This window comes from Armigeres subalbatus, chromosome 3 (assembly GCF_024139115.2).
Source record: "Armigeres subalbatus isolate Guangzhou_Male chromosome 3, GZ_Asu_2, whole genome shotgun sequence".
Taxonomy (NCBI): Eukaryota; Metazoa; Arthropoda; class Insecta; order Diptera; family Culicidae; genus Armigeres; species Armigeres subalbatus.
Genome location: NC_085141.1, coordinates 378648794 through 378659400, shown reverse-complemented (window position 1 = coordinate 378659400; position 10607 = coordinate 378648794). Strand labels below are relative to the sequence as shown.

The 10607-nt window shown below is 43.9% G+C and overlaps 4 protein-coding genes across 4 annotated transcripts; 2 read left to right on the top strand and 2 right to left on the bottom strand.

Moving 5' to 3' along the window:
• Window positions 1-790: 790 nt before the first annotated feature.
• Window positions 791-1521, bottom strand: LOC134223728 (perlucin-like protein). The gene is made up of 2 exons (XM_062702916.1): window positions 1307-1521; window positions 791-1243 (listed from the first exon to the last, which is right to left on the bottom strand). Exons 1-2 carry the CDS (start codon window positions 1412-1414, stop codon window positions 866-868), a joined length of 486 nt encoding a protein of 161 aa, XP_062558900.1. The 5' UTR covers window positions 1415-1521; the 3' UTR covers window positions 791-865.
• Window positions 1522-2203: 682 nt separating this feature from the next.
• On the bottom strand, window positions 2204-2922 carry LOC134223726 (C-type lectin domain family 6 member A-like). The gene is made up of 2 exons (XM_062702914.1): window positions 2719-2922; window positions 2204-2650 (listed from the first exon to the last, which is right to left on the bottom strand). The coding sequence occupies exons 1-2, from the start codon at window positions 2806-2808 to the stop codon at window positions 2273-2275; spliced, it is 468 nt and encodes a 155-aa protein (XP_062558898.1). The 5' UTR covers window positions 2809-2922; the 3' UTR covers window positions 2204-2272.
• A 2606-nt stretch (window positions 2923-5528) lies between these two features.
• Window positions 5529-6983, top strand: LOC134222915 (uncharacterized). Its single transcript, XM_062702059.1, has one exon. It carries the CDS (start codon window positions 5529-5531, stop codon window positions 6981-6983), a length of 1455 nt encoding a protein of 484 aa, XP_062558043.1.
• A 214-nt stretch (window positions 6984-7197) lies between these two features.
• On the top strand, window positions 7198-7944 carry LOC134222914 (uncharacterized). Its single transcript, XM_062702058.1, has one exon. It carries the CDS (start codon window positions 7198-7200, stop codon window positions 7942-7944), a length of 747 nt encoding a protein of 248 aa, XP_062558042.1.
• Window positions 7945-10607: the final 2663 nt, after the last annotated feature.

The following is a 10607-nucleotide window of genomic DNA, read 5'->3' as shown; positions in this document are numbered from 1 at the left end:
ATAATCAAACATGTGGTGTCAAACCACCTTTCCATATTTTATAAACCGGTTCGGTTCTCTGAACAATGAACACATCCCGATTATGGTTGTTGTGTAGTCTCTGAACAAACATCTCATCTTCGTACAACTTAGCGTACCACCTCCGGTAATGAGGAAATAATGTCGCATAAGTTTCGGTTACAACACGACTAGGCCAAACAAACGTACAAAGACCGGCTTGTTTTGCTCTTTCATGTACACCTCCCCCACCATTATGAAACACCTAGAATGGGTATCATTAATCAATAATCTATTCAACTATTCGAGAAACCAACCACATTTTAGTATTTTTTCATTAAATACACTTTTTAAATCTATACTGCCCTTACCATCAAAAACTTTTTCAATTTTGATTGATTGTCAAACAGCAATTTTTTTTCGAATTTATGGTTTTAAAATCCTATAGGTTTCAAGATGGTGACGCATCTCAACAATTCCCACAAATATTGGTTAGAAATTTCAAATGATTCAAAAAATCAATCGATTTACACATATTTTCGGCATAACTTGACATTTAACATGCAAAATTTCTTTTTTACGCCAAACGTTTCAAAATTGTGAGAAAAGTGTATCACCCACTAACAACCGCAAGGAAATGGCAATACCGTGTCAGCCAATGTGTGTTATCCCTCTGGAGATACCCCAGTTTCAACACGATCGCAAAGCAGCAGTCAGCAATATTCCAGTTGTACTTTAATTGTGGTGGTTAACACTGCAACGCTAATTAGAATCATTCAAATAACTCGAGAACTTAACGTTGAGAACAATGCACCGCATATAGGAACATCATTTATTGAACTATCATCACAATCACGCACTATTTCATCTAGAATTGTTGAATACACGACGTCTTCTCAATGTTTTCGCAAATGGCATACAGCTCCGTACTGCAGGGCGCATCATTCCACGTCCAGTTGAAACCCTGCGCTGGCCAATAGTACAGAACCACGCAATGTTCGTTGCCTCCGCTGGGCTCACCTTCGCCCCAGTTTGCGTAACGCAGCCGCGCTCCGGTGCTGTGCCAGATAAAACTTTTCGACCTAGCCAGATCGGTAGCACCAAGCCAAACACCGAAAAATCCGGACCCGTGTAACTCGGCCGCCTTGGCTTCCTTAACGATGGCGGTTTGTTTTTCCTCCGAATCTACTATGGCAAGTCGCATGCCCATTCGATGGCAGTACTCGGAGGCCTCAAACCAATTGCTCTGAAATTGAATTGTTCAGGTTTGCAATTTGACTGATCTAAACTCGCTCCATTTGGCACTTACATCGTACGGTGCGATATGGTATTTGGATTGGGCAGAAATGTGAATCGCTTGATAAATTGTAATCATCAAAACAACGATTCTCAAATCGCGTGTGATTGTTCTGAACATATTGAATAAATTTAATCTTCCTACTCAAAAGCAACCGATCTGAAGAGTGATCAAATGATTGCAGTTATTGCGGCGACAGTGAGAAACAGACTGAATCGATTATCTGGTGTTTGTTTCGGTGGGATTCACATCATCTACTTGAACCGGTTCCTTCCTATCAGAGGTCAAGCGCTTCTGAAAACAGAAGCCGCCGGGGATTCTCTTGCGTTCTACACAAAACAGTTGTATGATGTAAACAGCTGACCAATTTTTACGTAAATTCGAAGTGTTTATGAATGAGTATATATAAGCGAAATAAAATGTTTACCATCGATTTTTTTATGTCTTTATTAGCGAGACTGCCCTGCCTTGTCTCGTATAATCGAAATTGATTTGAATGCTCGTGGCAATCAAGAAACACTTTCAAACATTTATTTTTAAACAGTCCTTTTTTGTCTTGTCGGTAAACACCATAATAATATTTTGTTCACATACTTGGAGCATGAGCAAGTATGTGAACAAAATATTGTTATGGTCTAAGACGAATTAAGTACTGTCCATTTAATTCCACTAGTTAATTTTCGTTATCTTTGCAGATACGTATTTCGACCACAACTGTGTGGTCGTCTTCAGTGTCTTGTACTTGACTCGACTTGAAGAAAACAATCGCAACTTACACTATTTATACTACGCTAGGTACCTAATCTAATCTTATTTGCCTACTTTATCGAGATTTTTTTTTTTCAATAAAATACCTGAATAAGGTAATATTGTCTTCGTCACCATGCAATCAAAAAACTCCCAACACAGTAGATAAAATTCCATTTATTTTAACCATCATTCAGTACAAAGCGCTCCAAACACGTTATTACTTCCCAATCACAATGCTTGAATACATTCCACAGTTGGATCAGCCTCACAAATTGCATACAACTTCTTATCACACGAGGCATCGTTCCACGACCAGAAAAATCCCAACCACGGCCAGTACTGCAGCACCAAGCAATGTTCGTTGCCCCCACTTGGCTCGGCGAATCTCCATTTGGCAAATTCCACCCGCTCTCCGGTGCTGTGCCACACGAAATTGTTTCTCCGAGCAAGATCAGTGGCACCTAGCCAGACGCCAAAGTTCCCTGATGACCAAAGTTGCGTTTTCTTCGCTGCTGCAACGACCGCTGAATGCTTCCTTTCGGAATCGACGATTGCCAAGCGCCGGCCCATTCGATGACAGTACTCTGCCGATTCGAACCAGTTGCTCTGCGCAATGAGGTATTAATGAGGATTTATGAGCATAGGACGTTACACAGTTTTGGAGTTAGTCATACCGCATAAGTGGCAACGTGATATTTGGGTTCAGCCGATAAGCTCATGTGGAGGTAAGCAATCAATAGGCAACATATGTATATTTTTTGCATTTTTATACCACGGATAGTTAGGACACTGCCAATCCAATTTGTTCAAAGTATGAGTTATATTCTTAATGAGAGACTCTTTTGGTGAAAGTATTATTTGTAACTGAGTGCAATATCGTTTGTTCATTGAACGGCTGATAATTAATGGGGATCCCAGAAATCACGCTAGCACAGAGTATGAATCAGTCACAGTAAAGTGCACGCTGTGTTTCCAATTTACAAATCGAAGAATGTATGAGAGCTGGGCATGTATATGCTCTAGAATAATTCTCCTTGCGATGATTGTGCTTTTCTGATACTGATTGGGTCTCTACGAAATACTATATGATAGATGACACAAAGCTGACAGGTCAACGCAGTTGACAAATGTAACAGGAAAGATAAAAGAGATGTCACAAAGTTTATGACTAGTTTGTAGAAGTCACGTTTTTCGCATTATCTTCCAAGTTACATTAAGTTACTGAAATCTGAATTGGTTATAGCATAGTCTACGTGAGTAATAAGCTGAAAAGCTGTTTATATTAGTACACTGGGGTTGCTTTTTAAGCGGTTTTTTGACGTGGGTTTCATTTTACGCGACTTTTTTTACGCGGTTTTTGGGACTTACGCAGTTTTTTTACGCGGTTTTAATTTTTTACGCGATTTTTCGAAAAAGTCTCAATCTCAATCAAAAGTCAGAAATCACGTGAAAATTGTAAAAAGTTGATTTTTTATCGATTTTTGCAAGTCGTTTTTTACGCGGATTTCAAATTTCACACGGTTTTCAAAAAAATATTCTAAGTCTTTTTCAATGGAAAACACAGTATTTAATGGAGGTACGATGTTGGGTCATTAGAGCGAAGGCCGAAGGTCATTTGGCCACAGCCGTTAGACCGAATGAGAAGTGAGAAATGAAAAAAAGGTGTTATATGTGAGATGTGAGAAGTGAATAGCAAGAAGGGAGAAGTAAGAAGCAAGAAGCGAGAAGTGTGAAGTGAGAAGCGAGAAGTGAGAAAGTGAGAAGTAAGAAGTGAGAAGTAAGAAGTGAGAAGCGAGAAGTGAATAGTGAGAAGTGGGATGTGAGAGGTGACCAGTGAGAACTGATAAGTGATATGTGAGAAGTGAGAAATAATATGCGAGATGTGAGAAGTGATAAGTGAGAAATGAGAAATAATTTATGGGAGGTGAAAAGCCCCTGGAGTTGACCAACTACCAGGAGAGCTGTTTAAACACGGTGGTGAAGCACTGGCTAGAGCGCTGCACTGGGTGATTACCAAGGTTTGGGAGGATGAGGTTCTGCCGCAGGAGTGGATGGAAGGTGTCGTGTGTCCCATCTACAAAAGGGCGATAAGCTGGATTGTAGCAACTACCGCGCAATCACATTGCTGAACGCCGCCTACAAGGTACTCTCCCAAATTTTATGCCGTCGACTAACACCAATTGCAAGAGAGTTCGTGGGGCAGTACCAGGCGGGATTTATGGGTGAACGCTCTACCACAGACCAGGTGTTCGCCATACGTCAGGTATTGCAGAAATGCCGCGAATACAACGTGCCCACACATCATCTATTTATCGACTTCAAAGCCGCATATGATACAATCGATCGGGACCAGCTATGGCAGCTAATGCACGAAAACGGATTTCCGGATAAACTGATACGGTTGATCAAGGCGACGATGGATCGGGTGATGTGCGTAGTTCGAGTTTCAGGGGCATTCTCGAGTCCCTTCGAAACCCGTAGAGGGTTACGGCAAGGTGATGGTCTTTCGTGTCTGCTATTCAACATCGCTTTGGAGGGAGTAATACGAAGGGCAGGGATTGACACGAGTGGTACGATTTTCACGAAGTCCGTCCAGTTATTTGGCTTCGCCGACGACATTGATATCATGGCACGTAACTTTGAGAGGATGGAGGAAGCCTACATCAGACTGAAAAGCGAAGCTAAACGGATTGGACTAGTCATCAACACGTCGAAGACGAAGTACATGATAGGAAGAGGCTCAAGAGAGGTCAATGTGAGCCACCCACCACGAGTTTCTATCGGTGGTGACGAAATCGAGGTGGTTGAAGAATTCGTGTACTTGGGCTCACTGGTGACCGCCGATAACGATACCAGCAGAGAAATTCGGAGACGCATAGTGGCTGGAAATCGTACGTACTTTGGACTCCGCAAGACGCTCCGATCGAATAGAGTTCGCCGCCGTACCAAACTGACTATCTACAAAACGCTTATAAGACCGGTAGTTCTCTACGGACACGAGACCTGGACGATGCTCGTGGAGGACCAACGCGCACTGGGAGTTTTCGAAAGGAAAGTGTTGCGTACCATCTATGGTGGGTGCAGATGGCGGACGGTACGTGGAGGAGGCGAATGAACCACGAGTTGCATCAGCTGTTGGGAGAACCATCCATCGTTCACACCGCAAAAATCGGAAGACTGCGGTGGGCCGGGCACGTAGCCAGAATGTCGGACAGTAATCCGGTGAAAATGGTTCTCGACAACGATCCGACGGGAACAAGAAGGCGAGGTGCACAGCGGGCAAGGTGGATCGATCAGGTGGAGGACGACTTGCGGACCCTCCGCAGACTGCGTGGTTGGCGAAGTGCAGCCTTGAACCGAGCTGAATGGAGAAGTCTTTTATGTGCAGCACAGGCCACTCCGGCCTTAGTCTGATGATAAATAAATAAAAATAAAATCCAACGTGGAAGAGGCCATCGCACTGCAAACTGAACTCGATACCTTGATGAAAAAGGGAGGATTTGCACTACGCAAATGGTGTTCCAATCGTCCTGAAGTTTTGGCCGATATTCCGGCCGACCAACTGGGAACGAGTTTGTCAATTACTTTCCAAATAAGCCCCGATGAGAAGGTGAAAACTTTGGGAATCACCTGGGAGCCAGGAACAGATCAATTACGATTCTATTACGATGTCACCCTAAGTGAACAATCGTGGACAAGGAGAAGTATTCTGTCAGCTGTCGCTAAACTTTTTGATCCCCTTGGGTTAATATCTCCCGTGATTGTGGTTGCCAAAATGTTGATGCAAGAGCTCGCCCTACTGAAAACTGATTGGGATACGTCTGTTCCAGTTCACATTGAGCGCAAATGGAAGGAATTCCACTCTCAGATGAATAATATCTCCGAACTAGAAATAAGTCGGTTCGTTTTCGCTTCAAAATGGGTGGATATTCAATTTCATTGCTTTTCTGATGCGTCTACCTTGGCATACGGAGCTTGCATGTACGTGCGGACGCTGGATGAAGCTGGAAATGTAAGGATTGAGCTGCTTGCATCGAAGTCGCGCGTCGCCCCGCTCAAACGCTTGACGTTACCGCGACTTGAGCTATCCGCCGCCAAAGAAGCCGCTGCCTTGCACTCTAAAGTAACAAAGGCTTTATCGATGGGAAATGTTCGTACGGTTTTCTGGTCTGACAGTACGATTGTGCTACACTGGCTACGAGCACCTCCAAATTCGTGGCAAACTTTTGTAGCTAATAGAGTATCGATGATACAAACTGCTACTTTCGCACACTCCTGGCGTCACATATCAGGAAAGGAAAACCCGGCTGATTTGGTGTCCCGGGGGATGACAATAAACGATTTTCTGTGCAGCAATTTGTGGAAACGAGGACCACCATGGCTGAGCAACAATGAAGATGAATGGCCTAAACGGACTGAGCACGAAGGCCCTCCTGACGAACAGTTGGAAGTTCGAAAAGTTGTTCATACCGTTGTTGTAGAAGATCCACCCAACGAAATGTTCAGATTGCACTCATCGTTGTCTACGCTTCTGCGGATTGTTGCATATTGTCGTCGCTTTGCGTACAACTGTCGCAACCGGGACGATAGGAAGGATACACTCGCCCTTTCCCATGAAGAAATATATTCAGCTAAAATAACACTAACCCGAATTGCACAAGCTGAACGATTTTCGGTCGAACTGAAGGCGTTACAGGAGCGGAAATGTGTCGATCGCAAATCTCACCTGAAGAGACTGTCTCCGTTTCTTGATAATCAGGGAATCATCCGAGTAGGAGGCCGGCTACATTTCTCGAACGAAGAGTACGCTGTCAAGCATCCAGCTGTTTTACCGAGTCATCATCCGTTTACACATTTGATTGTACAGCACCCTATCCGAGATACGACAAGAATTCTGGCCGATACATGGAAAGCGTGTCGTCAACACCGTGCTTCGTAAATGTATTCGTTGTTTCCGCACTAACCCGACACCTATTGAGCAGCCAACAGGTCAGCTACCAGCCGGACGCGTACGCCCAGGACGACCATTTCTAATAACCGGTGTGGATTATTGTGGGCCGTTTTATTTGAAACCATCTAGACGTAACGCAGCGGCCCTGAAAGTTTATATAGCGGTTTTTGTCTGTTTCTCTACGAAAGCGATGCACCTCGAGATGGCTAGCGACTTATCTACGGCTGGCTTCCTTTCGGTTCTACGAAGATTTATCGGATACCGAGGCATACCGTCCGAAATACATTCAGACAACGCTACAAACTTTTCTGGAGCGAATAATGAAATCAAAGCACTCCATGAACTGTTGAAAAATCAACTCAGCCTCTCGGTTATTCGTAATGAACTTGCCCAACAAGGGATCGCTTGGATGTTTATCCCACCACGAGCTCCTAACTTCGGAGGATTATGGGAGGCAGCCGTGAAATCCGTGAAAACCGCCTTGAAAAAAGAGATAGGCCTCCAGCAGCTGAGTCACGACGAGTTCATCACACTTTTGGTGCAGATCTCCGCCATCCTGAATTCTCGTCCTCTTTCTCCACTATCAGACGATCCTACGGAATTCGAAGCTCTAACCCCCGCGCACTTCCTAATAGGCTCAACAATGAAAGCCCTCCCAGAGCCCAATTTATTAGAAATTCCCACAAACCGCCTTGACCACTACCAGCGAATCCAGCAAATGTTCCAACGCTATTGGCAACGATGGAGCAAGCAGTATCTCACACAGCTGCAGATGACATCGAAGAACTCGCCGATAGATCCCCTTCGTATTGGAAGCATCGTTGTATTACGAGAAGACAACTTGCCACCTCTGTGCTGGCCATTAGCTCGAATCATCTGTTTACATCCTGGTACAGACGGAATCGTGCGTGTTGTGACGGTGAAGACCCTTGCCGATCGACGGTACTGATCAACGGAGATGAAACGGAGTTTGCATCAATCATGAATGTATAGTTGGAATACATACATAATTAATTGTTTTATAGTTAAGTTGAAGCTAGTTCAAGGGGGCCGGCAATGTTTAACTTTGAATGTAGTAAGATTATCGATGCAATAGATTTAAACACTAAAATGAAAAGTTAATTAATTTAAATATAAAAATAGAAATAAATAGACTAAAACTTAAACTGTTATACAAAGCATGCACATACATACAACACTAAACAGCCCTGTAACAGACACTAAGCTATAGTACGGATGATATTTAAAATAAATTAGATAGTACACAACACACATTTACAACACGAAACGATAGCCAGTACATAGCGTAAAGATAAACAGCCGGACCCTCAGTAGCCATTCGATCGCTCATGCAAATAGATGATCTGTTCTAGATTTGCTCGTGACAGAATAAATTGGTTTCAATTATAATAAACGTAGAGAGTACTTATTGAAATCGAAGTGGTTTGTATATCGTTGAAGAAAGGACACTAAAGTGTATTGGCAAGATGTGCTAAATGGTTGGAAGTATAGCGCGAAAGAAACTGTGCCGGAGCTTAGATAATACGTGTCGGATTGCGTCTTCTAAACCCACGAACCGCGGAGTTAAGTGCTGAACACCCTGAAGGATGCCTTTCCAACAGGCAACATGCTACACGCAGATGAAATTACTCTTGTTCTCTCTGTTTACTCACATTCGCCATGCGCTGAAGGTTGTCTCTCCAGCGGGCGGCATACTAAACACGGAGACAGCTATCTCTTATTCTCTCTGTTTACATTTCGTTTGACAGAACATACTCGATTGAACTAGTACAGCACTATTCGAAATCTTGTACTGCGACTGAATGAAGTCGAACGAAATACATAATGCCGCAATTTTTTCGAAACGAATCCAAAAACTTACGAATCGAGTGATTCGATTCGAGATGCACAATGTCACCCCAGGTGTTCGCCATACGTCAGGTATTGCAGAAATGCCGCGAATACAACGTGCCCACACATCATCTATTTATCGACTTCAAAGCCGCATATGATACAATCGATCGGGACCAGCTATGGCAGCTAATGCACGAAAACGGATTTCCGGATAAACTGATACGGTTGATCAAGGCGACGATGGATCGGGTGATGTGCGTAGTTCGAGTTTCATGGGCATTCTCGAGTCGCTTCGAAACGTGCAGAGGGTTACGGCAAGGTTTTTCGTGTCTGCTATTCAACATCGCTTTGGAGGGAGTAATACGAATGGCAGGGATTGACACGAGTGGTACGAGTTTCACGAAGTCCGTCCAGTTATTTGGTTTCGCCGACGACATTGATATCATGGCACGTAACTTTGAGAGGATGGAGGAAGCCTACATCAGACTGAAAAGCGAAGCTAAACGGATTGGACTAGTCATCAATACGTCGAAGACGAAGTACATGATAGGAAGAAGCTCAAGAGACGTCAATGTAAGCCACCCACCACGAGTTTCTATCGGTGGTGACGAAATCGAGGTGGTTGAAGAATTCGTGTACTTGGGCTCACTGGTGACCGCCGATAACGATACCAGCAGAGAAATTCGGAGGCGCATAGTGGCTGGCAATCGTACGTACTTTGGACTCCGTAAGACGCTCCGATCGAATAGAGTTCGCCGCCGTACCAAACTGACTATCTACAAAACGCTTATAAGACCGGTATATCTCTACGGACACGAGACCTGGACGATGCTCGTGGAGGACCAACGCGCATTGGGAGTTTTCGAAAGGAAAGTGTTGCGTACCATCTATGGTGGGGTGCAGATGGCGGACGGTACGTGGAGGAGGCGAATGAACCACGAGTTGCATCAGCTGTTGGGAGAACCATCCATCGTTCACACCGCGAAAATCGGAAGACTGCGGTGGGCCGGGCACGTAGCCAGAATGTCGAACAGTAATCCGGTGAAAATGGTTCTCGACAACGATCCGACGGGAACAAGAAGGCGGAACGATCCGCAGACTGCGTGGTTGGCGAAGTGCAGCCATGGACCGAGCTGAATGGAGAAGACTTTTATGTGCAGCACAGGCCACTCCGGCCTTAGTCTGATAATAAATAATAAAAGTGAGATTTAAGTTGGAAATAGTGAGAAGCGAGAAGAGAGAAGTAGGAAGTACTAGGTGAAAAATGAGAAGTGTGAAGTAAGTAGTGTCAAATGAGAAGTGAGGAGTAAGAAGTGAATAGTGAGAGATAAGAACTGAGAAGTAAGAAACGAGTGGTGTGAACCGAGAAGCGAAAAATGAGAAGCGAGAAGGAAAAAGTAAAAAATGGATGAGAAGTGAGATGTGCGAAGTGAGAAGTGAGAAGTAGGAAGGGAGAAATGAGAAGTAAGAAAACGGTAGCGAGAAGTGAAAGTGAGATTTGGGAAGTGTGGAGTAAGGAATGATATGCGAGTAGTAGAAGCAAAAGGTGAGCAGTGGAAAAAGATTTTTTTTAACTGAAAAGTGAGAAGTAAATAGTGAGAAGTGAGATGTGAGAAATCAGAAATGAGAAAAGAGAAGTGAGAAGTATTATGAAAGATGTGAGATGTCAGAAGTGAGAAACAGAAAGGGAGAAGTGAGAAGGTAGAAATGAGAAATTAGAAGTGAGAAGTTTGAAGCGAGAAGTAATAAGTAAGAAGC